Raw genomic sequence first — 25,514 nt, forward strand, 5'->3', positions numbered from 1 at the left:
CTTTCTTTCTTTCTTTCTTTCTTTCTTTCTTTCTTTCTTTCTTTCTTTCTTCTCTCTCTCTTTCTCTCTTTCTTTCTTTCTTTCTTGCTTTCTTTCTTTCTTCCTTCCTTCCTTTCTTTCTTCCTTTCTTCCTTTCTTTCTTTCTTACATTCTTTCTTTTTCTTTCTTCTTTTCTTTCTTTACATTCTTTCTTTCTTCTTTTCTTTCTTTCTCTCCCTCCCTCTCTCTTTCTTTCTCTTCCTTCCTTCCTTCCTCCCTCCCTCCCTCTTCCTCCCCCTTTCTCTTCCTTCCTTCCCTTTTTTTTTGAGACTATCTCCTTATGATAGAAGTTGATAGTTGACTTTAGAAAGGGATAGACTGCTGCATACAAGTAAATATATAAGGGAACAGTGTTTGACATTTTTTTTTCTTTTTTAGAGACTAGGTCATTTTATTTCATCTGACCTGAAAGTTAAAAGCTACTCATAACCCAATTGCACTGCTGACCAGGAATTTTTGTTGTTTTTTGTTTTGTTTTGTTTGTTTGCTTGTTTAACTCCCTCTATTTCTAATTTGGAACAACCAGTTTCTTCCTCCTTCAGCAGTCTGGTGACCTCCTGCTTCAGGGACCTCACTAAACTGGGACCATTATTATTTCAGTTTTAGCCCTACTGCAGCTCAGAACTCCAGAGCTCAAGTGATCAACCAGCCTCAAGTCTTCTCCAGTATTGTAAATTATAGGTTTATGCCATTGCACTTGGCTTATCCCCATTTTACAGATGAGGAAACAGGTTCATGGTTCTTAAGGGACTTGCTCATGGTCACACATTATTAAGTGGCTGAACTCTCTATCCACTGTGCTACCCATATGCAAGAATGACTGTGCAGCACATATCATGATTTATGCCACAAATGACAACCTACTCTGATATGACCAATCTTCTATCCTGGATTTGCTCTGGGGGATGGGTGAACTTCTCATGGTAGCTTACTAAGCTGTGAGAGAACAAGTCTGCAAATTGTGTTGAGTATAAAGTCAGTGGACACAATTTAGAAGTCTTAGTGGAATTTCCTACATTTCCTGTGGGGAACATTTGGAAAATGGACTCTTTAATCCCTCAATCAAAGCTGCATTATCTTAAACAGGGCTATGCGTGTTTAGACATTCTGTTTTTCTCCATTACTTTCCTTCTAATTTAGTTCATCTTATTTTGCCTAGGCCTTGACATCCTTTCAATGGATCTTCTTTCACTGTCCACTGAACCTTTCCCTGAGGTGATAAAAAGACACCCATGTAGTTAGGTGGTGCAGGAGTTCAAATCCTGCTTCAGATACCGTGTGTCCCTGTGTGACTAACTATGTGACCCTGGGCAAGTCACTTTAACCTCCCTTAGCCTCAGTTTCCTCATCTGTAAAACAAAGATGATAGTGCCTACCTCTTAGGATTGCTACAAAGATCAAAAGAGATAATATTTGTAAAACATTTTGCAAAACTTAAAAACTATATAAAGGCTAGCATTTATATAGCATTATCCCCATTCTCCTTCTCCTCTTCATCATCATTCTTATTCTTAATCTTATAACAAGGCTGCCTAGAGCATATCCATTTTCCACAAGGTTATGAGTACTTTACCCCAGTCACTTCTATCTTTGCCAGAACAGACACTAGACTTATTCTTACCCTGAGGAAGGAGTCCAATGCTCCATTCTCCATAAATTCTGTGATGATCATAACAGGACGGCTCTTAGTCACCACCCCTTCCAGCCGGATTATATTTGGATGGTCAAACTGTCCCATGATGCTGGCTTCACTCAGGAAATCTCGGCGCTGCTTCTCTGAGTACCCTGCCTTCAGCGTCTTGATGGCTACATAGATCTCCCTCTTTCCTGGCAATTTCAGACGTCCTTTGTATACTTCTCCAAATTCTCCTGAAATGGCAAGAACTCAGTTACCATCGTCTTCCTTCTCAGTCCTTTGGAGGACAAGGAAAGGTAATGTACCAAGAATGATAAGATTCTAAGTAGAATTTAGATTAAAGTGACAAAGATTGAAATATTCATTAAAAGTACAATATCATATCTTTCATCTGTTCCTATTAAATATACAGAAGAAAAACCGAAATAAATTCCCTACCTCTACCATTATAAACAATTCCTATAACCAAATGCAATTTCAAAATATTAATTTTATCACATTTGCTTTTTGATTTGCATTCCAATTGAAAAACAGAAATGCAACAATCACTTTCCTTTTGATTGGTACTAAGGTTCATTCTTAGCAGAGATTGAACCAGGACTGTCCAGGATTATTGCTATTATTTCAGGTATTGTAGTCCACTGAATAAATGATACTGAGCAATATTCAAGCATTAGATTGAAAGGGATTCAACATAATTGCAGTGAAGTCAGTCACAGGCAAAGCCAACACTTTGTTTCTGCTTAAAGATGATGCTGTGCTCTGTTTGAATATGTTTCAAAGCACTGTTATGTTTGCCTACTTTTGCAGCTGCAAAAAAGTAGTTTTATACTTGATTTTATGTGTGATAATAGTTAAATGAGCATGCGATATAAAATTATTAACAGCTCTCGCTTCAAAAGTCAAAGTGCTACTTTTCAAAGGGATATATTTGTGGAGAAAAGCCTTATTCTGATGAGAAAAAGACAATAACAGAGGACCATAAAGGCAAACATAGGGATGTGTTCTATCATTTTTTTTCTGTTCTCTCCTTAACTCTTAGCAGTTATATAACTTATTATAATTCTGGAAAGACACCACCTCTCCTTTATTAAATTATTAAATTTAAAATTAAATAAAAATATTAAATTATTAAATATATTAAATTGAAAGTTATCAGGTCTCTCAATAGGAGGAAAATCATAGGTTGGAAGGAAATAAACTACATGCAAGGACTAAATGTACATATGCCCAAGAAGTTTTTGACGTCCCCAAGAGATTCAAGGTAAGTTAATGATACTCGAGCTTGGATAAAACGATAATTCAATTAAGCAGTGATTGAAAATATTTGTTAGAAAAGTATCAAATGATACTGTGAATTCTAATCACACTTGCCATCTGTAACACTGTCTTGGGTAATGAGTCACAGATTTTTAGAACTGGAGAAAATAACAACATAACAAAAAACAAAACAACAACAACAAAAACTATAGAGACCATTCAGACTACCTAGTGTCGTAATCTCCTCTGCAACATTTTTTGACAGTGATAGAGAACTCATTCTACTCTATTTTTTACTTAGCTGTGATCATTAAAAAGTTCTTTTTTATATTAAAATACTAACCCCTCCTAAGAAAATGTCCTGTTTCCTGTTTGGTCCTTTTGAATTACACAGAAAAAAGTCTGGATCCTCTCTTCCACATGATAGCTCTTCAGACACTCGGAGACAGCTGTCATTTCAGCCCCAAAATATGTCTTATCTAGGTTAAACAACCCCACTTTCTTTGACCTTTCCTCATATAAAAAACAGAAGGATGTGCTTGAGATGGGATTTTAAAAAATGAAACAATCCCTTCTCTCAAACAGTTTAGGTTCTATTGGACACTAAAATCTCATGGAAATTTAAAAAAAAATGCAGCCCAGTTACCTCATTGACTCATATTGAGTTTTCAGTCAAACAAAACTCCAAGGGTTTTTTTTTTCCAACATAAAATGCTTTATAAAGCTTCCCTTTTCATCTACATGGAAAAGACTATTTAAAAAAATCCAAGTTCAGGATTTTAGTTTATTCTTATCAATTTTAATTTTCTTATTTATTATCTATCATTATGATGTATATAGATCTTTTAAAATTGATTCTACAATTTGAAATATTTGCTCTCCTCCTCCTCCTCCTCCTCCTTCTTCTTCTCCTTCTTCTTCTTCTTCTTCTTCTTCTTCTTCTTCTTCTTCTTCTTGTTCTTGTTCTTGTTCTTCTTGTTCTTCTTCTTGTTCTTCTTCTTCTTCTTCTTCTTCTTCTTCTTCTTCTTCTTCTTCTTCTTCTTCTTCTTCTTCTTCTTCTTCTCCTTCTTCTCCATTGTCACCATCACGGTCTCTGTCATAATCTCAGCTGCAAAGTTCTCAGCTCCAGAAGAATGAGAGAATCACCAAATTTTAAAATCGGACCTCAAACACCATCTAGTCTAACTCAGAGCCAAAAAAATTAATCCCCACCGTAACAGATCTGGCATGTGGTCATCCAGTTTTTGTTAAAAGAATATTAACCAACAGGAACCCATTACCTTGTAGGTAACCTATTCCATATATGAATATTTCTAATTGTTAGGAGTTTTCTTGACATCAGTGTAAATTTGCCTCATTGCTCTTTCACCCCATTGCCCCTGGTTCTATTCTCTGAAACTCCGATCCCTCTTCCACATGACAACCCGTCAAGTACTTGAAAAAAGCTGCCATGACCCTCCTGAGTCTTTTCTTCTTTGGGCTAAATTATCCCTGGTTCCTTCAAGTGATCTCTTATAGGGCACAGAACCAAGCCTCTTCTTTTCCTGGCTGTCCTGCTTGTCCTCTTGAGATGCCTTCAAGTTTTTCAGCATTTTTCTTCAACTGTGAAACACAGAACTGAAAATGAATAACCCTGGGACTGAAAGGACTTCCATCTAGCTCCCAAGACCTATCCACCTAATATAAGTAATGATAATAATAGCTAACATTCTTTTATATAGAACCTACCATGTGCCAGGTACCGTGCTAAACATTTTTACAAATATCTCATTTGATCCTCACAACAACCCTGTGAAACAGGTACTATTATCACCCCCACTTTATAAATGAGGAAACTGAGACAAACAGAGGTTATGTGACTTGACCAGGGTCACAGAGATAGTGTCTGAGGCAAGATGTGAACTCAGGTCTCCCTAATTTCTAGGCTAGCACTCTATTCACCATATCACCTAGCTGCCCCTAATAACACACTGACCTGGAGAAAGCCTGGCCATGGTGGTATAAACCTGTAATTCCTGCTATGGGCTACACTAGAATCTAAGGGAACATATACTTTATACTTTAAATGCAAGGTATCCCAAAAGTTTTCAACTTTAATAGCTTAAAAATGCACTGTCTTTTGGTATACCCTATATAATCAGCATTAATGTATATCTCATTAGTTGGAATTTTCATGTACTGGAATTTCTTTATATAAAGCATACCTGTCCAACGTGGACTTTTTAGCCCAGTTGTCATCAATGGTGGTAACATTGCCATGGCCACTGAAAATTTCATTAAAAGTTAACTTCCTTAAATAACCAACGGAATTGTTATATGGGAGTCGTTTGCAAATACATCATGACTGGAAAACAACTAACCGATCAGGGGAAAAGTCTGTAAAAATATCCATCCCAGCCTCTAATGACTTGCCTCTTTCCAGGCCCAGAGAATTTATCACAGGTGACCAAGAAAATGACTCAAGATATTGTCCTTACTGTAATTAAACAGAACATCAAAATCTCTGGCTCTAATAAACTTAACAATCTAACAAATGGTTGGGACATTTGTTTCCCTTAATAACTAAGTTTACAAGATCACCATTAAAAAAGTTCAATTCCCCACTCCTCCTTAAGTAGTTTTCCTGTAATTAGGCTACACCTCCACCAAGTGATGGGAAGTACTTCCTTTCTCCTAATTTTAATTAACAGGTACTTGCTTTCTAAAATCCTGATGCCACGCTTGAAAACTCTAATAAAATAAATAGACAGAAACAGACAGATAGATAGATAGAGAGACAGATACATATATAGAGATAGAGAGACAGATACAAAGACATATATAGAGACAGATACAGAGATAGAGAGAGACAGAGACAGAGACAGATATAGAGATAGATAGATAGATAGATAGATAGATAGATAGATAGATAGATAGATAGATAGATAGACAGAAAGATAGAGAGAGAGAGATACAGAGACAGATATAGAGATATATACAGAGAGCAAGAGATACAGAGACATATATAGAGATAGATACAGAGATAGATAGATAGATAAATAGATAGACAGAAATATGGATAGAGAGAGACAGATACAGAGACAGATATATATATAGAGAGAGACAGATACAGAGACATATATAGAGATAGATACAGAGATAGAGAGGGAGACAGAGACAGATAGAGATAGATAGATAGATAGACAGAAATACAGAGAGACAGATACAGAGACATAGAGAGAGATAGATACAGAGACATATATAGAGATAGATACAGAGATAGATAGATGGATAGATAGATAGATATATAGAAAGATAGAATCTAACATTAGCAAAAAATCTATTTTAAGATAATACCTAGAAAATGAACTTTTAAAAGGAACTTCATTATCAATTATTGCCTTTCTCACTAGATTTAGCTCAATCACATATTAATCTCAATCATAATAATCTATTATTCTCATTATCTAATTAATCTAACATTTATCTAACCCTGGTTTTTATCTCCAGACTTGATTGATTAGAAAAAAAAATCCCTCTAACTTACTTTGAATTCTATCTTAAAAAACAAGTTCCTCCTGGAACACATCTTCCTGATTTCCCAACAGTTTTCTGTCTAAAACTCTGATAGTTGCTCAACAGTGTTCCTTTATGTGATATTTTTCATAACTGCTCAGCTGGTGGAGTCATTCCCTGCAGGTTTTAGCTCCTCCCAAACTACCTTTTTAAATCATTAGAATCATTGAATCTGAGAGTTGGAAGGGATTACAGAAATTATCTAGTCTAATTCTTAGCTGAAAAGGAGCCTCCTTCCCAAAATTCCCAACAAGTAATGATCCAGAACTATAGTGATAGGGAGCTCACTATCTACCATGGTAGATCATTCTACCTTTAGGAACCATCTCATTGTTTGGTGCTAGTGACTTAGATTTATCTCCATGTACTTTCTTTTTTAAAAATTTATTAATTTTTAGTTTTCAACATTAATTTCCACAAGATTTTGAGTTACAAATTTTCTCCCTGTCTCTCCCCTCCCCCCATCCTAAGATGGCAAGCATACTGATTACCCCTTCCCTTGATCTGTTTGCTTTTATATCCTCCCCCATCACCCTTTTACTTTCCTGTAGGCCAAAATGGATTTCTATAACCCAATGCCTGTATATCTTATTTCTCTGTTGTATGTAAAAAACAATTTTTAACATTTGCTTTTAAAACTTTGAACTCCAGATTCTTTCCCTGTTTCCCTCCCCATTCACCTCCACTGGGAAGAAAAGCAATTCAATATAAGCTGCACATGTGTAGTTATGCAAAACATTTCCATAGTAGTTATTATATTGTAAAAGAAGATATTTCCCTTCATCTATATCCCACACCCCATTTATTCTATTTTCTCTATTTACTCTGTCCCTTTTCAAAAGTGTTTGCTTCTAACTACTCTTTCCCCCAATCTGCCCTCCCTTCTATCATCCCCCCTCTTATCCCCTTCCCCTCTTCTTTTCTGTAGGTTAAAATACCCAATTGAGTGTGTATGTTATTCCCACCTTAAGCCAAATCCAACGGGAGTGAGGTTGACTCATTCCCCTTCTCCTTCCTACTCTTCCCCTCCATTGTAACAGTAACTTTCCTCTTCTATGTGAGATAATTTACCCTATTCTATCTCTCCCTTTCTCCTTCTCCCAATATATTCCTCTCTCACCTCTTAATTTTATTTTTTAGATATCATTCCTTTATATTCAACTCATCCTGTGCCTTCTGTCAATGTACACATGTACACACATTTATACATATAAAACCTCCTATACATACATATACATGTGTGTATACACACACAAATATATATATATATATATATATATATATATATATATATATATATATATATATATATATATATATCTTCCTTTCAACTATTCTCATACTGACAAAAGTCTCATGAGTTACAATCATCATTTTGCCAAGTAGGAATGTAAATAGTTCAAATTTGATAAATTCTTTATGATTTCTTTTTCCTGTTTGCCTTCTCATGCTTCTTGTATTTGAAAGTCAAATTTTCTGTTCAGTTCTGATCTTTTCATCAAGAATGCTTGAAAGTCCTCTATTTCATTGAATGTGCATATTTTCTCCTGAAGTATTATACTCAGTTTTGCTGGGTAGGTGATTCTTGGGCTTAATCCTAGCTCCTTTGACTTCCAGAATATCATATTCCAAGCCCTTCAATCACTAATGTAGAAGCTGCTAGATCTTGGGTTTTCCTGATTGTGTTTCCAAAGTACTCAAATTGTTTCTTCCAGACTTCTTGTAATATTTTATCCTTGACCTGGGAACTCTGGAATTTGGCTATAATATTCCCAGGAGTTTTATTTTTGGGATCTTTTTCAAGAGGTGATCAGTGAATTCTTTCAATTTCTATTTTGCCCTCTAGTTGTAGAATATGGGGGCAATCTTAGAATTTCTTGAAAGATGATGTCTAGGCTATTTTTATCATGGTTTTCAGATAGTCCAATAATTTTTAAATTATCTCTCCTCGATCTATTTTCCAGGTCAGTTGTTTTTCCAATGAGATATTTCACATTGCCTTCAATTTTTTTTATTTGTTTGGATCTTGTTTTTGGTATCTTGATTTCTCATAAAGTCATTAGCTTCCATTTTCTCTGATCTAATTTTGAAGGAATTATTCTCTTCATTGAGTTTTTGAATTTCCTTTCCCATTTGACCAATTCTGATTTTTAAGGCAGTCTTCTCTTCATTGGCTTTTTGGACCTCTTTTGCCATTTGAGTTAGGTATTTTTTTTAAGGTATTATTTTCTTCAGTCAGTCTGTTGACTCACTTTTCATGACTTTCTTGTATCATTCTCATTTCTCTTCCCAATTTTTCCTCTACTTCTCTTACTTGATTTTCAAAATCCTTCTTGAGCTCCTCCATGAGCTGCAAGCAATTTGTATTTTTCTTGGAGGCTTTTGATGCAGGAGTTTTGACTTTGTTATCTTCTTCTGGTTCTATGTTTTGATATTCTTTGTCCCCCAAAAAGAGGATTCTATGGTCTGATTGTGCTTCCTCTGTTTGCTCATATTGCCAGCCAATTACTTGACTTTTGAGCTCTTTGCTGTGGTAGAACTTCCAGATTAGAGAGCACTATATCCCAAATTTCTGGAGTTTTACACAGTTGTTGTCAGAATTTTTCCAGGCACCTACCTCAGAACTGTGATGAGGACTTTCTCTCCAAGCTCGGCCACACCAGTGCTCCTCACCCCAGGACCACCACCCAAGACTGCAAACCAGATCCAAGCAGGGAAAAGCAAGAGAATCCTGCCTCAGTGTCAGCAGAGAGATTCCTGCAAAAGCCCTATGGACAGTCACTTCGTCCCCCTATGATCTGTAGGCCTAGAGCTGGAAAGAGAATCAGTGGAAGCAGTTGCAGCTACTGTCACCTCTGCCATCCTAGGAGCAGGGGCTGGACCTTGCTCTTCTCTCACCCAGGATCAACAGGGTTCCCCACTGACCTTTTACTTTCTCTTTGGCATTCATGAGTTGAGAAGTCTGGAAACTGTCACAGCTGCCAGTGATTCACTCTCCTAAAGTTTGCCTTGCCAGTCTGTGCCACTGGTTTGGGCCTGTGCAGCTCACGCAGGACTGTGCTCGGATCCTAGTCCGGCATCATAGACCCTTTCTGTCATCCTGCCAGGCTGCCTTCAGCGGGAGATTTGTTCCTCTGTGTCACTTTGTGGGTTCTGTAGCTCTAAAATTTGTTTAGAATAGTATTTTACAGGTATTGGTGGTGGTTGAAGCAAGAGCTTAAGGAAGTTCCTGCTTTTACTCCACCATCTTGGTTCTGCCCATCTCCATGTACTTTCACAAAATTTCCAGTTCGATTAAATTGAAAATATATTTATTACACACTTACTTCACCTCTGTGTCACACACATACACATACAACTTGAATTTATGTAGTGTTTTTCAAAGTCTTAGGGAAAATATTCATGTATTATCTTATTTTAGCTTCATTATAGCCCTATAAGGAATGATGGGTATGTATTATTATTCCCATTCAACAAATTAATAATAATGATTAACATTTAAATGAGCAGCTAGGTGGAACAGTAGATAGAGTACCTGGCTGAGTCAGGAAGACCTGAATTCAAATTCAGTCCCAGACACTTATTAACTGTGTGAGTCACTTAACATTGTTTGCTTCAGTTTTCTTACCTGTAAAGTAATCTGGAGAATGAAATGGCAAACCACTCCAGTATCTTTGCAAAGAAAACTCTAAATGAAGTCACAAAGAGCTGAATACAACTGAAATGATTCAACAACAAAACATTTAAATAATATTTTAAGGCTTGTGAAGCACTTCACAAATATTTTATTTTATCCTTATACCAACCCTAGGAGGTAGGTGCTATTATTATCATGCTCATTTTATTGATGGGATAACTGAGGCAGGCAGAGGTTAAATGACTTGCTTAGGGTTACATAGTAAGTGTCTAAACTCAGATGTGAAGTTATGTCTTCCTAACTCTAGGCCAAGTATTTCATCCACAATGCCACCAGAAAGTGAGGCTCAGGGGTCAATGTTGAAGAGAAAGGTATTGGCAAAGGTTAGATTATAAATCAGCTCCTTAAGCCCAAAGGGCAACAAACTGTGCATACCTTTTGATCCAGCAATACCACTACTATGTCTATATTCCAAAGGGATCCTAAAAATGGGAAAAGGACATACATGTGCAAAAATATTAATAGCAGCCCTTTTCATGGTGTCAAAATACTAGAAAATGGGAGCGTGCCATTGGGGAATGGCTGAACAAGCTGTGGTATATGAATGTAATGGAATACTAGTATGCAATCAGAAATGATGAACAGGAAGATTTCAGAAGAACCTGGAAAGACTAAATGTTGTACACAGTATCGGCAACATTGTGTGATGATTAACTATGAATGACTCAGCTCTTCTCAGCAATATATACAATGCTCCAAGACTCACAAAGGAAAATGCTACCATATCCAGATAAAAAACTGATGGACTCTGCATGCAGATTGAAGCATACTTTTTTCCCCTGCTTACTTTATTCTTTCTTGTTTTTTTCCCCTTTTGATCCATTTCTTCTTTCACAACTATGACTAATATGGAAATATTTTTACATTGGTAGCATATCTGTCTATTTGTTATTTGACTATTTGATATAGCCTATATCAAACTGCCTACCATTGTGGAAAAGGGGGCAGGAAGGGAGGGAGAGAGATTTAGATCTCAAAATCTTGTAAAAATAAATACTAAAAAAATTGTCTTGCCATATGATTGGGAAGAAAAATATTATATTGCAAAAAAGAAAAGGAAACAAGTTCTTTCATGTTCCTTTTGAGAAAAGAAAAAAAAGAAAGCAAATGGCGCCTTATTCCTTCTCACCTATCAGCAAGCATTTATTATGCACTTACTATGAGCTAGGCAAAACACTGCTAAGTGTTTGAGGTACAAAGTAAAGCAAAAACTTTTCCTCTCCTCAAGAATTTATCTAATCAAATGGATAGACACACATACACACAGATACAGACAGAAGCATATTCACATATGTATGTGTCTGTAAGCAAATGTACACATGTGTGTATGTGAACATATATGTAGTTTATATGTGTGTTATAGAAAGACAGAAATGAGGGAGAGAGAGAGATTGACTCTCTTAGCAGTTATTTTCGGCGGTAACTGCTGGCGAAGTGAATCCACATTCAATGACAGTTCTTCTAGCAATACTCCTAGAAACAGTTTGTGTTCATAAACTACCCTCTCTCAATTTTCTTTTTGCTTCAATAGTTTAGTTTCTAGTCATGTAGAAATCTAGTTGTATAGAAATTAAGCACTTAAAAAAGTAAACACGGATTTTGAATCAGAATTTAAATAGGTATTGTGGGGTCTAGAACATACAATAATAACAATTCACATTTGCAGGGAATTTTGGCACTTCAAGGTGACTAAGTCTTCATAACAGCCTTATGAGGTAGGGCCTATAACTATGACCCCATTTCTTAGATAAGGAAGTTGAGTTTCTGATATGTGACTTGTTCACACAGTCAGTGAGTTTCTCAGGTGGCATTTTTAATTCATGTTTCCCAGATTCCAATCCAACACTTTTTACATGATATTTTATTGTCTCTCCAGACAGAACTAGGTTACTAGTGCTGTGATAGCAAAATCCAGATGATGAGAAACATATGGTTGACTGGATGGTTCTTTCATTTTTCATCTAGAAGTTTGATGTTGTCAAATAAACATTGATTTATTGATACTTGTCAACAAGATGTGGGATTAAACTTTTTTTCTTTGACACTGCCTCTCCACCCCTTACCATAGATAGGGTTAGGTACCTATGACTTTATTGGTATAGCAAACTTTCAATGCGGAAACTCTGACAACCTAGAATCTTAGAGAGTTGACTAGGATACTGAGAAGTTAAATGACTTATCTGGTGTCCCACAACCAGCATGTGTTAAAGATGGAAGTTCAACCCAAGTCTTCTTGATCTTAAGATCAGTTTTGTGGTCCACTACACCATGATGCAATCTTCATGTCCTGTTGCCTCCAAGTATACATAATTAAACAGAAAAAAATAGCTAGGGCTTGAATTGTCCTTATAGTAACATATAGGAGTAGGTAAGCAGTTAATTATGTAAGAAAAGGTATGAGGAAGGTAGGTGGAGCAGTGGAGTGCCAGAACTGGAGTCAAAAAAGATTCATCTTCCTGAGTTCAAATCTAGGCTCAGACACTTACTAGATGGGTCACTAGTTAAGCGACTCTGGGCAAGTCACTTAACCCTATTTGCCTTAGTTTCCTCATCTATAAAATGATCTGGAGAAGGAAATGGCCAACCATGCCATTATCTTTGCCAAGAAAACCCCAAACAGAAAGAATCAGACATGACTGGGAAAAAAAAAAAACTGAAAGCAAGAAAAGTAAGAAGTAAGGTTCTAGGGAATGGAGCCATCATGTATTAGGAAAGAGAAAATGTTAATTAAGGAGTAAATCTCCAATCAAGAATCTAGTCCTTCCTTTAATATTCACATAAGAACAGAAGTGATCTGAAGTAATATTGATTAAAAAGTAAAGAAATATTTAAATAAAGCACAATATTCTAATATTACCCAACCATTAGAGAATTTACTTGGGTTGTAAATGAATTCACTTTATATGGTTTAATATCATATACTTAACATCATTCACTATACCTATTTATTCTTTTCCTGAAGGTATGGGGGGGGGTATTTTATTCTTTGTAGCTTCTCTGACAATTATGAATACTTTCTTTGATCCTGTCACTCCCTCAAAATATTGTCTCTTCTCCCCCTCACTGCTCAAGAGTAGCGTACCATAGTGGTCTCAGCTTCCTCATTCCTAATCACTGCTTGACCCATTGCTGTATGGTGTCGATCCCCACCCCACCCCCCAAATGACATCACCTATCATCCAATAAAATGGATTTTTTTTTTTTAGTCAGTATCTTTCTTGGATTTTTTGTAGATACTAATTAACATTATTCTTGTTCTTGATTCTTCTCCTCTGCTGGTTTTCAAGGTACTATAGTCTCATGGTTCTTTATTTATGTAACTACACTTTCTTTGTCTTTGCGGAATCTTTATCTTCCAGTTCCCTACGCATGTGTGTCGTTCCTATTTCTATCTTTAGCCTTCTCCTTTTATCTCCATATCCTCTCTCCTTTGAACATTTTTATCTACTCCCATGGCTTCAGTTGTCATTTCTTCACAGATGACTCTGAAATCGTTAGGTCTTAAGGTCACCGTTTCTAATCATTTACTGCGAATCTCCACCAACGCCTCATATTCAATATGTGCAGAAATAAACTCATGGTCAGCTTTGTCTCTCATAACCTTCCTCTCCTCTTTAACCTCTCATTTCTATTGAAGGCACAACTTTCCTCCTATTATTCACAAAGGCTCAAAACCTCAGCTATTTTTACTTCACCTGTCTACTTCATCCCCCACAAGTCAGTTGCCAAAACCTGTATCTCTTCATGTTATCCATATTTTTTCTGACATTTTGACTTTCACTGTCACCAAGCTAGTTCACAGCCTTCATACCTAGCCTCTTAACTGGTCTTCTGGCCTTCCTTCTATTCACTCTCCAATTTACCCTTCACACTATGCAGTTAGCAAAATATTCCTAATATACATCCTCATTCTTTTGCCCCCAAACTATCAATTACTCCCTATTACCTAGTGAAAAAGTATGTATGTATACATGTATGTATGTATATATGTATGTGTACATATGTATATTCTGATCCAGGTATACAATCTTTTCCATTTCTGGCTCTAACATACCTTTCCAATGTTAACTCATAATACTCCTTCCCAAGGAATCTTTTCTGTATAGACAAACTAACTGGTCCACTTAATCTTCCAGCAGATAGATGGTACAGTATGTAGATTGCAGGGCTTGGAGCAAGGAAGACCTGAGTTCAAATCTAACCTCAGATATGTTCTACTAGCTCGTGATCCAGGGCAAGCTATTTTTCCTTCTGTCTATTTCAGTTTCCTTAGTGGTAAAATGGGGATAATAATAGAACCTAACTTACAGGGAGGTGGTAAAGATTAAATGAGATTATATTTGTAGGTACTATATAAAAGCTATTGTTGTTGTTTACTTTGCCCAGTTCCTGAAACATAGTAAGTATTTAATAAATGGTGTTGCCTTTTCTTCCCTTCCACTATTCTCCCCTTGTCCTGCATAGTCTTACTTACACTATCCCCCATACCTGAAATAGACTCCTCACCAAACTCTACTGTGGAATTCCTCCCTTCCTTCAAGGTCAAATGCAGGTGCCATATCCTTTAAGAAACCTTTTCTATATTTCTTGCTCCCCAATCTTCATCTTCAGGTCTCTTGAATTCTTCATAGCACTTTTTCTAGCCCTTGTTGCTTTGTCCCTGATACCAAAGGAATCCTGCCAACCCTTGCAGTTATACTTCTCTGCCATAAGGTCATACATTCAGAGCTGGAAGGAATGTTAGAGCCCCTCAACTCCCTCATTTTGCATATGAGGAAACTGAGGCCCAGAGGACTTAACCAGTTTGTTCAAGGTCCCTCAGGGAATAAATGACTGAGGTGTAATTCCAATTCAGTTTCTCTGGCACAAATTCAGCATCCTATCCCTTGTACTTTCCATCTTGGCTGTAGCCAGAGCTCTGCATTTTCCTGAGTTGGTACATGTGCACAATGTTCAGATCCTACTGACCTCTTGAGTAGAGGAGATAGTGTTAACTCTTAGCCCCTTTCAGGTCTCTTGGGTCTTGCTTATAGTTCTAGGTAGGCTAGTTTCCTAGGGTATGGTGACACATAATAACTTCACCACGTTGTATTAGAACAAGAACAAAACTCACGTGGCAATGAAACAATTTACAAAGTCCTTCTATCCTTTTTTTTTCCTTAGTGTGAATGTACCAGTGTATATGTCATCAATAATCACTGTAGTTAGATGGAATGAATGTGAGATTGTGTTTATGTTCCTTGAGATGAAGAATTAAGTCAGTACAGTGATGAGATTTTGAGCTTGAGTGACTGGGAGAAAGGTAATGTTATCAACAGAATGGGGATATTTGAAGGAGAAGTCTTTTTTCTGTTCCTATAATCACAGGATTTAGAGCCAAAAGGGACAGCTGAGATCATTTAATCCACCCCTCTCATTTTATAGATAATAATAATAGCTAATATTCCTATTGTGCTTTAAAGTTTGCAAAATGCTGAGAACGAGAGGTTAAGTGATTTACGCAAGGTCAGTCACATAGGTAATAACCAACAAAGCAGAGACTCAAATGCCGACTTCCTGATTCCAAATACTGAGTTATTGGGGCGGCCAGGTGGCTCAGCGAGTAAGAGCACCGGCTCCAGTGTCAGGATGACCTGGAGATCGAATCCCGGGCTCAGATACTCAGCACCACACCCAGAAATAACTGGCCGTGTAACCTTGAGCAAGTTACTTAACCCTGATTGCTTTAGAAAAAAAAAAAAAGAAAGTAAAAGAAAACAAAACATACTGAGTTATTTTGACCACATTGGGGTTTCTGAAGAACCCCCTTCTAAGTACACTTGACTCTATCCCTAACCTTGGCTTAGGCCTTAGCTGCTTCAATGTTGCCCTCCCTATCACCTAAGACTTCCCTCTTTTGCCACATGCGACACTCTGATTGCCTTGGATTACCTCCAGCGTTCACTTTCTCTACTGCTATTTTTGAGGGAATCATCATTGGTGGTTCATGGGGTCTTCATATAACCTCACAGATCATCTAGGTCAACTCCTTAATTTTACAGTTAATGAAATAGTCCCAAGGAGTTTAGGGCATTTGACTAAGTTCACACAGGGAGCAGGTGGCAGAGGCAGGATTTAAACCCAGAGAGTCAATGATTTTACCCTGTATCGCTCTTCTGTGAAAGATGAAGACATGGCCTGCTAGACATTGCCACTGCTGAAGCTCAGCTAGATTCAGCTTTCGTGGGTAATGCTTTCATTCCTCCCATGTTGACTCTATGACTACAACCCCAAGAGTTGTCAGGAAGCAGAGCAAAGAGATGAGAGACCTTTTGAAAATGACAGCAGATGGCAGCAGACATCATTCCCCAAGACAAAGGGGGTGGGATGGGACTCTTGCAGGATCTGGTAGAGCAGAAATGACCCTGGCCCAGAAGTCAGAAGACCTAGTTTGAAGTATGGCTTTGTCACTCTAGTTGTATGTGACACTAAGAAAGTCACGTGACTTGGTTGACTCTCTTCTTTACCTATAAAATCATAGATTTGAACAAGCTTCCTTCTAGTTCCAAATCCTATGAATCTCACTAAGAAATTTCCTATGACAAGACCATAGACAATAGAGCGTGGAACTTTACTGTTCAGGTGACTTAACATCATTGAATATCTCAAGGTCTCAGTTTCTTCACATGGAAGCTGAATGGAAAGTGGGTGCTATATTGGACTAGATGACCCTAAGGTCTCTTCAAGGAAGAGAGTACCAGTAGTCAGGAAGATTCATCTTCTTGAATTCAAATCCAGATTCAGACACTTACTAGCTAGCTGTGTGACCTTGGGCAAGTCACTTAAACCTGTTTGCTTCAGTTTCCTCATCTATAAAATGAGCTGGAGAAGGAAATGATAAACTGCCAAGAAAACTCCAAATGGGGTCACAACAGGTCAGACACAATTGAGAAATGACTGAACAAAGGTCTCTTCCAGCTCTAAAATTCTGAGATTCTTGCATTATCTATGCTTTCTTTTTTGCACTTAAATATTGTCATGCATTATAATTTACCAGGGGCTCTTCAATTTAGAGTTGGAAGAGACCTTAGAGGTCACATAGTCCAGTCACCCCATATTATAAATTATAAAATGGGGCACTAGAGAGATGAAGTGACTTGTCTAAGGTTACACAGGTAAGTAAATGATGGAATTAGATTAATTAAGACTTCAGTCTTCTCCAGCTAGTAGCCTGGTTTCAGGGACTTTGCTTGTTACTTATCTTGAACTTTCTATGTGTAATCAATGAAGACTGGCCTGATGAATGAAGGAAATTCTTCCGAATTTCTAACCTTAATTATCCCTGCCATACAGTTAATTCGTTTCCTCTTCTATCATTTTCTGGAAATGGGATTACATCATCACTGGTCTCCTGAAAATTATCATTCATCTTATGCTAAATTCTCTTTTTCTTTGCTTAATCCTCTGTCCTCTAGTACTTACCCTCTAAGTTATAATGATTTGTATTCTGACCTATTTCCTCTAATAACTTTTATAAAAATTAATATAAAATATAAAAGGTTAATATAAAAGTCTACCTTCTCTCTCCCTTTATCTCTCTCCCCCTTTCTCCCTGCTTCCCCTCTTCCTCCTCTTTTTTCCTCCTCTTTCTCTTCCTCATCCTCTTCTTCCTCCTCTTCTGCTTCTTCTCCTTCTTCTTTTCCTCCTCCTCCTCTTTCCCATCCTCTTCCTTCTCCTTCTCTCTTCTTCTTCATCTCTCTTGACTTATGATTTCATAGAAGTAGAGGATTTCTGGTATAAAAATTAGCTGTACTGTTGCATATGGACAACCTCTCTGTCCTAGCTATTCTCAGAGAGTGGGTTGGGGGTAACAGAGGCTTAGAGACTTGCCTTTGATCCTGCAATAAGAACACAGGTCTTCTTGACTCCCAGTGAGTCTTCTGTCCCCTCTAACCCCACCCACCTTTGACCCCATCAGTGTTGTACTTTAATGATACATCACTTTCCACTAGGAGTCAGAAGATTTGGGGGCTTCCTGCATCCCAGTTTTGTTCCCAGCTTCAAAATCCATGGTGACTAAAAGAGAACTTCGCCACTCCCTCTATAATTTGTCCTCAATCTATTCAATTGTTATCTTTCTGTACAAAATTCACTGGAAGCTTTTTTTTTACAGTGGAGTTGAAAGAAGAGAAGCAAAGGGAAAACATGTTGAGTAGAAAAAGCAGAGAAGAAAATTATGAAAAGAAAACCAGGAATAGCAGTTTTACAATCAGGAATTTTACCTCCTTTACTTTTGGAGCTATGGGAAATTAGACCAATTGAATAAATATAATTGGGGGAAATTGGCTTGGGCATGTTTACTGAGTTAGATGAGTGCCTAATTTATTAGTAGGGAATGCTAAATTTATAGAGGCCTGTTGTGCTGGATGCCATGTGGTCTTTGAAAGACCCAAGCCACCAAAATCACGTGACTCACACCTGTTATGAGCTCAGGCCTCATCTGAATAGAGCACACAAGCATTGCTAGTCTTGGCCAAAATGCTGCATGGAAGCCGAAGGTGAAAGTTGGAGGAGTTCCATCAATTGTTGCTTTATGGGCCTCTAACATTTCATGAGCTCGCCCCCAAATTGCAACTCCCAGATGGGGTCATAAAGCGAGAGGGATCTTTACTCTTCATCTGACAAAGGCAGAGGAACTAATGTGTGCTTTCTGTGATGAAATGCAGGTTGACAACATATTGCACTGAGCACATTAAATAAATAACATTAAAATCTCTAAAGCCATTACTGAGCGGTCATAACAACAATTAATAATATGGGGAAATAAGGGACTGAACAGAGAGCTATCTTCCAACATCGTCTTTCAAATTTATAAGGGGAATCTATGTGTCTCACTATAATCCAATTTATCATGAGACCATCCTTCCAGAGTCTGCTCCTTAAATATTTCAGAGTCTAAGGAGATAGAGAAAATTATCTGCACAGAAGTTAAAGTCTTGGTTCAGTAACATATTTAATGAAAGTCAATGGGAGATATGTAAAGACTCATGTGGCTCAGAGTATGGCCAGTCTTCTGAGAAATCTCAAGGGGTCTTATGGGACCAAAACTACATTTCATGATAGGGAGATTTCAAACATCTTCAGGTATGGTACCAATGGAAGTGTGAAGCCTTAACTCGTTAAGAAGAAAATCATAAGCTTGTGCAAGTCCTAGAGCATGAAAATGGGTGGTCTAATAAGGTTTTCAAATGTGACTTTCAATTTCCCTGGCAGCTGTTTGATCTCATAGTGTATTAACTGAGGCAATGGATGTAATGTTGCTAACATTCTTCTGTAAGATAACATAAAGAGTTGCTGCCCATGTAGTAGCTTGATTAAATACTTTCCTGTGCACAAATTGTATAAAGAGATGCAAATCCATGTATTTCCCACTGTTAATAACAAGGAAAAAACAATGTTTGTAGGTCTTAGATCTGGAAAAGATTTAAAGGTGGGCAGATTTTCAAGGATACTGAAAATCAACTCAGCAGAATAGAACTAATATAAAAGGAGAAGATGAAAAGAGTATGGAAGAAGAGAAGACAAAGGAGACACCATTGGACATAGGTATAGGAACAGTCAGAGAAAACTGATTACTGAAAAGCAACAGAAACGAAGTTTGAGCCTGTGTCTAAAATTAACCAGACTTCTTTGGATTAAATAAAAAGATAGACAGTGTAGGAGGTCAGTCTGATTTCCTAAGAACATTTCAGGCCCTTCTACATTATCTATACTTCCAATCAGTTAGATAGGATGCAATTCCCCAGAGTGAGACAGGACATTTTACTGGTAACACTTTCTGACAAATATATGTGAAGGAATAAAGGTGAGGGAGAGTGTTCTGAGTTCCACATTTGGATTTGTCACAAAATATAATTGCAGTTTGTGTGAGAAAAGGGAAGCAGGAAATCTTAGGCTAAGGCCATTGGGGAAGCATATGAGATGAGCCAGGTCCTGAGTCCACTGATCTAACAATTAAAATTTTCTCTTGAAGTAAATCACTGACGTATCCATTTCTTCCCTATCCTCACCTGAATTTTAACAAATTTCTTAGTATTCCTTATTTATTTTCTAGATTGTAATTGAATCACCTGTAAGACAGTATAGCACACTCTCAAAGATTCACAAATGAACCCCAGCCATTTAATTCTCCATCACACATATCTGCACATGATCCAGGGTAATTCCCTCAGATAATGATTCTTTTTTTGTGTTTAAGAACACTTGGAGTAATTGAGAAGAGGTGTAAGAGAGAGAGGATGGAAAAAGAGAGGGAGAGAGAATCATACCTGCTCCAATGACCTCTTCGATTTTCACAAAAGACACATCGATCTCCTTGGCAAACTCCCGGACAGCTTCATTGGGATCCTCATAAGTGAAGGGATCAATGTAGATCTTCATTCCTGGGGAGCCTTGTTAGAGGAGATAAGGAGGGTTAACAACCCAAAGAGGAAATGCTTTGTATTATGAACACGAATGAAGATACTAGGGTTATATACTATGTCTCTTCTTCGATAGGTCCCTTCCGTATGCAACCTTCCAAATAATCATTGTGATTTCTTCTCTTGTCTTATCTGGCCTCCCCATCTCCCGTCCCACTCAGCCAATCTAGGCTGTCTGCAAGCTCCTTGAATTAGACTGTAAGTTGCTGGAGGGCAGGCACTGTCCTTTTTATTGGTATTTGTATCCCCACCACTTAGCACCTTGCCTGGCACATAGTAGGTGCTTAATAAATGTTTAATAAACAATTGACTGCTCTTGCTTCTCTGTCCTCTACTTCTCCTCCATATTTTCTTTTCTTCTCAAGCTCTTCTTGAACTGTAGAGCAGATTACTTATAAGTGACAGATTGGGACCAGTCCCCCACATCGAGTTGCTCACAGAAGCCAGCAAGGTGATTGATGCCACGCCAAATGCATTAGCAGAAAAGTGGTGGGAAAATGGTAGGGTAGATATCAATATTTATCAACTTGACAACTTTCCTGAGTGGAGGCCACTGTTAAGGTTATAACTGACGGTTTCTGGTCCAGGACTGAAAGAGGGATGGGGATGGATTAAAAAAAGAAATTGCTATTAGAAAACCAGCAAGATGGAAGTGCCAGAAAAAGAACAGAAGAAAGTGACTAGAAAGTCTTGGAAACCACTAATAGAAAAAATAGAACAAACTCTACAAGGAAAAAAAAAGACAACACTAGATACAATGAAAGAAAAATGGTAATTGAAGACCCTTCCTTCAGATACACAAAAGTATTATAAAAAAGGAATAAAATAGTGAAAGAAAAATACATAAAAGCATATACACTGTGTCACCGATAGATGCAGTGGCAAGATAAATAAGTGTACATAGGAAGAAAATAGAGAATTGTCATTGCAGGAAAGATATATTCAAAGAGGGGATGAAAGAGGACAGAAAAGTAGATGAAACTCAAGAAATAAATGGTTTCATTCACAACTGTAATTTTTCAACATTCCTGATACGTAATTAGAAAAGGTGTAAACAGAGTGTGTACTTTTTTTAGTGGTGAGGTTATGGTTGGAGGGGAAAGTACTATTCCTTAAATAGTGTCTTTTAAAAAATGTTTAGTTCTGTCTGTCTCCAGGTCAGGTCAGTTTGAATGGAATCAGTAAGGAACTAATAGAAAACTAAACTCATGGTATGGCAAATGAGAACAGAAAAGAGTGATTTTTATTTGAAGTTTCTACAGATTGCTTTCTACCCCAATGTTCTATGCTTTGTTGACTTTTTCATTCTTCATATGAAATATAGCAAGACATTTGTATTGAAGAATTATTTTGGTAGTTTTATAATTTATCAATTACTTAATTGATGCCACATTTGTTATACAAGCTATATCATCTGTCCTGGAAGACCAAGGTTCGATTCCTAGAAGAGAAGACAATGGTTCCTTTTCCCCCGGTGGTGCCTTACAAATAGCTGAAAGGAAGAGAGAAAGGAAGGGAGGGAGGAAGAAACCAATTGGGTCAAATCAAAAGAGGAAAGTATATTAGTAAAGAATTTGAGAAAGCTAGCCAAACTATTCATACATATCAAATTTCACTGAAATCTAAATAATTCAAACACCAGTCACCAAAAAAAAATGTAGAAACAACCACAACAAATCAATGATGGCATTCTGGATAACATTGCTTTCCACAGACAATATTTTCACATCATTTGAAAATTAGTTTGTAAAAATCTCTGAATGATATTGAAATGGGAACTTGATCACTGATATAACAAAGAAAATGGATAGATCATCTTGTTTCTACTGTAAGTATTCCCCTCTCCAGAAATATCACTGCATTTTATCAGATGACAAGAAAGGAGAAGGGAAAGATGAAGGCTGCTGATGGACCACACTCTTTTATCTTCTCAGTGGATTGTAAAATTGGAGAGGAATTGACGATCTTGGTGTGTAACCATAGCGCACTATGACAAAAGAGCAGGTGAGGGTTGATAAAACCGGTCTGAAAGGGTCTGTAGAGCCCAAATCAATCTCTTCCTGGAGACTTACCCAAAGTTCAGAGTGAAAAGAGCTTCAAATCTTTTAAGCACCCAGAGCACTCATGTTCTTCACCTCTGGTATTTAAGGAACTATTTGCTTCAAGAAATGTTTGGGGAAGGTGAATGAGTAGGAAGAGAGATCAGCTAACCAGGTGCTTGTTAATTGCTTTTTAAATGACTATTTTGGTGTTCCAGTCTCAATGCTTATAAGTAAAACATTCTAAGCTCTCAAATAGGAATTTCTTCAACAAAACTAAACTGCCCAGAATGTGCTATAATGATAAGTTACAAAACAAAGTCTATTTAAAGATGAATAGGGAAGAATTCTGAGTTAATGAGGTTTATAGTCACTGCCCTCAATCAGATCAGAAGGAAATCTATTCCCTAGGGAGAAATTGCTCATCTTTTGAAGGTTGGTGAATTCCTTTAGACCACTAATGTACCTCCGACTGCACCCAAAGTGCAATTTACCAAATGCCTCAAAATACCAGAAAGACTTCATGCTATTTGAAAAGAGAAGCACTTTATGCACAGAGAATAGCTTTCACAAGTAAGTTCACAAGTAAGGCCTGCTATGTAGTATCTGTGTGAAGCAATTATTTGAGAAGAGGACTTTATTTCAGAAGGAGGCCTTTCACACATTGACTGGATCTGCAATTTCTTTGGCAAAGGGAACTCCCAGGAGAGGAAATTCCCTTTGCTAATACTTACTCTAATACTAATACCTAGTGCCTACTCTTTGATTTATAGTCTTAAGAGAATTGCTTAGGACGCTGAGAGATTAAGTGTATTGGTCAAGGTCATTTTTGACCCTAGGTCTTTATGGCTTTGAGATCAGATCTCCATTTACTATTCTGTGATGTTTCTCAAGAAGAGACAGACAGACAGACAAAGAGAGAGAGAGAGAGAGAGAGAGAGAGAGAGAGAGAGAGAGAGAGATGCACGGAACACTTTGTTAAATTATGATTCATTTATGGGAGATGAAGTTCAAAGCAGCCCAAATACATGGTCGTGGAAATACAACCACTAGCATTTGGGTCTCCTCTAGGTGACTTGGTACTGCTACAAAAGCAGAGGAAGGGAAATTATAAAAACTGGAAGAAAGAAAAAACGTCTTTCCCAAATGAAGGATCTTCCCCTGAACTGAGGCTGCTAATAGGACTTAGAAAAATGGACCAAAGGCAATTCATCTGATTGGTGGCAGGAAAACCTCATATACTAAATAAAGCAATTTGGCCCACTCATTTCCGAATGACACTCTTCTTCAGTTCTTTCTTAGGCATCTTATCTGGATTTCTTCCAGTCCCAGAAGATAAGAAAAGCTTGGCAAGGCTGAACAGGTTATTTGTGTTTGGCACCCTTTTTTATGCCTGAAAAGTCTAGTAAAATAAGCTAGTACACCGTGCTGGCCTGTTTCTCCTTGCACTTATGAGGGAATAATTTTTAATTATCAGGAAAGTGGCATTTAGGGCAATGAATCATCCTGCAGCAAACGAGGAATTCCAATCATCTGTGGAAGCAGTTGGAGCAGAACATCTGAAAACATGATTCAGAAAAATAGTTTCTAGTTTGGGATCATTTTGAAATTCAGAAACTTATTTAAGCTTTCATTTCTGCAAAAGTACTATAGGTAAAAGCTTTATGCTTTCCAGGGCACTCAAGAAGAAACATAGAATTAGATTTTTTCCCCCTTGCAATTCTGTTCATGAAATTTTGCAATAACTATAAGGTTGTGCATATTAATTACCCTATAAACAATTTCACAAGTGTAACTGAGATCCCAACTTGAATTTGAAAGGCCAGGTTAGGGTCTTGGCTTACAGAAATCAAAAGGATGATCTTTTGATCCTCTAGTCAAACTGCAATTCAGAGTAGTAACTAGGCAGGAGTGAGAGGGGATTAGTCCCAGGGCATAAAAATTGAGAGGTGCTTCCTCTCCATAGTAGATCACCAACCCTACCCTACATGGCAAAAAGTGGCTTCTACTTCCTCACCCAGCCCTGGGCCAGTTCTTTCAGCTTTCCATCAGTACAGCTTTCCTTTCCCAGAGCAAATGCACCCAACCAAAATAGAAGCCTGCATGAAAGCCACTCACAGCACACTAAAGATGAATCAATGGCTCAATCAATCAGCAAGTATTTATTGAGAGTCTACTCAATGGCAGGCACCATGCAAGATGTTAGTGATATCAAATAAAAATAACAATCACTTCTCTCGGAGAGTTCACATTCTTATTGTGGAATTGCTGAGGTGGGATTCGGAGGCCTTCTTACACTGGAGAGCTTTCTGGTCCAGGCCCACTCATTCATTCATATCCTGCCTTGGATACTATTCTTAGTTGTGTGACCCTGGGTGAATAACCTCTCTGGACCTCAGTTTCCTCATCTCTAAAATGATGGTTTGAAGACCCCCAAAACTTCTTCACCAAGCATAAGTCATAGCCCCTTTAACTGTGGCTATGGCCAAGAAATCTATTAGCCAGGCGGTATCAGTCCATCACCTGACTTGTACCTAAACCCTTCCTAAGAGGGTAGGACCTTCCAGAATTTGCCAGGAGAACTCGCCATGTTTTTTTCACTACAGAATAAAATGAGTGTAACTTAAGGAAAAGTGACAAGTTCTGGCAAATTTCTTATGAGTTGTTTGATGATCAAGACATATTTTCAAACCTGGCTTTAGTTGAAAAGAAGGTGCCAAATTTTCAGGGCATTAGTGGAGGGATAGGGAATGGAGATGGTTTTAGGCAAACAGAACGTTTGCAATAGGAGATTGCTGAAGCTGTAAAAAAAAAAAGAGCCTTACTTA

General features: G+C 37.5%; 1 protein-coding gene across 5 annotated transcripts in view; it reads right to left on the minus strand.

Annotated features, from left to right (window-relative positions):
- The window catches only part of EPHB1 (EPH receptor B1), a 763,406-nt gene that overhangs the window by 74,008 nt on the left and 663,884 nt on the right, over positions 1 to 25,514 (minus strand). For all 5 annotated transcript variants that reach the window (XM_069108696.1, XM_069108697.1, XM_069108694.1 and 2 more), the window contains exons 10-11: positions 20,495 to 20,617; positions 1,661 to 1,908 (exon numbers count right to left, since the gene is read on the minus strand). In XM_069108696.1, coding sequence (XP_068964797.1) covers positions 1,661 to 1,908; positions 20,495 to 20,617 — 371 coding nt within the window. The remainder of the gene's footprint in view (positions 1 to 1,660; positions 1,909 to 20,494; positions 20,618 to 25,514) is intronic.

Source organism: Petaurus breviceps, unplaced genomic scaffold (genome assembly GCF_028583685.1).
Source record: "Petaurus breviceps papuanus isolate PSGF00001 unplaced genomic scaffold, PetGlider_PUasm1.0 90424, whole genome shotgun sequence".
Lineage (NCBI taxonomy): Eukaryota > Metazoa > Chordata > Mammalia > Diprotodontia > Petauridae > Petaurus > Petaurus breviceps.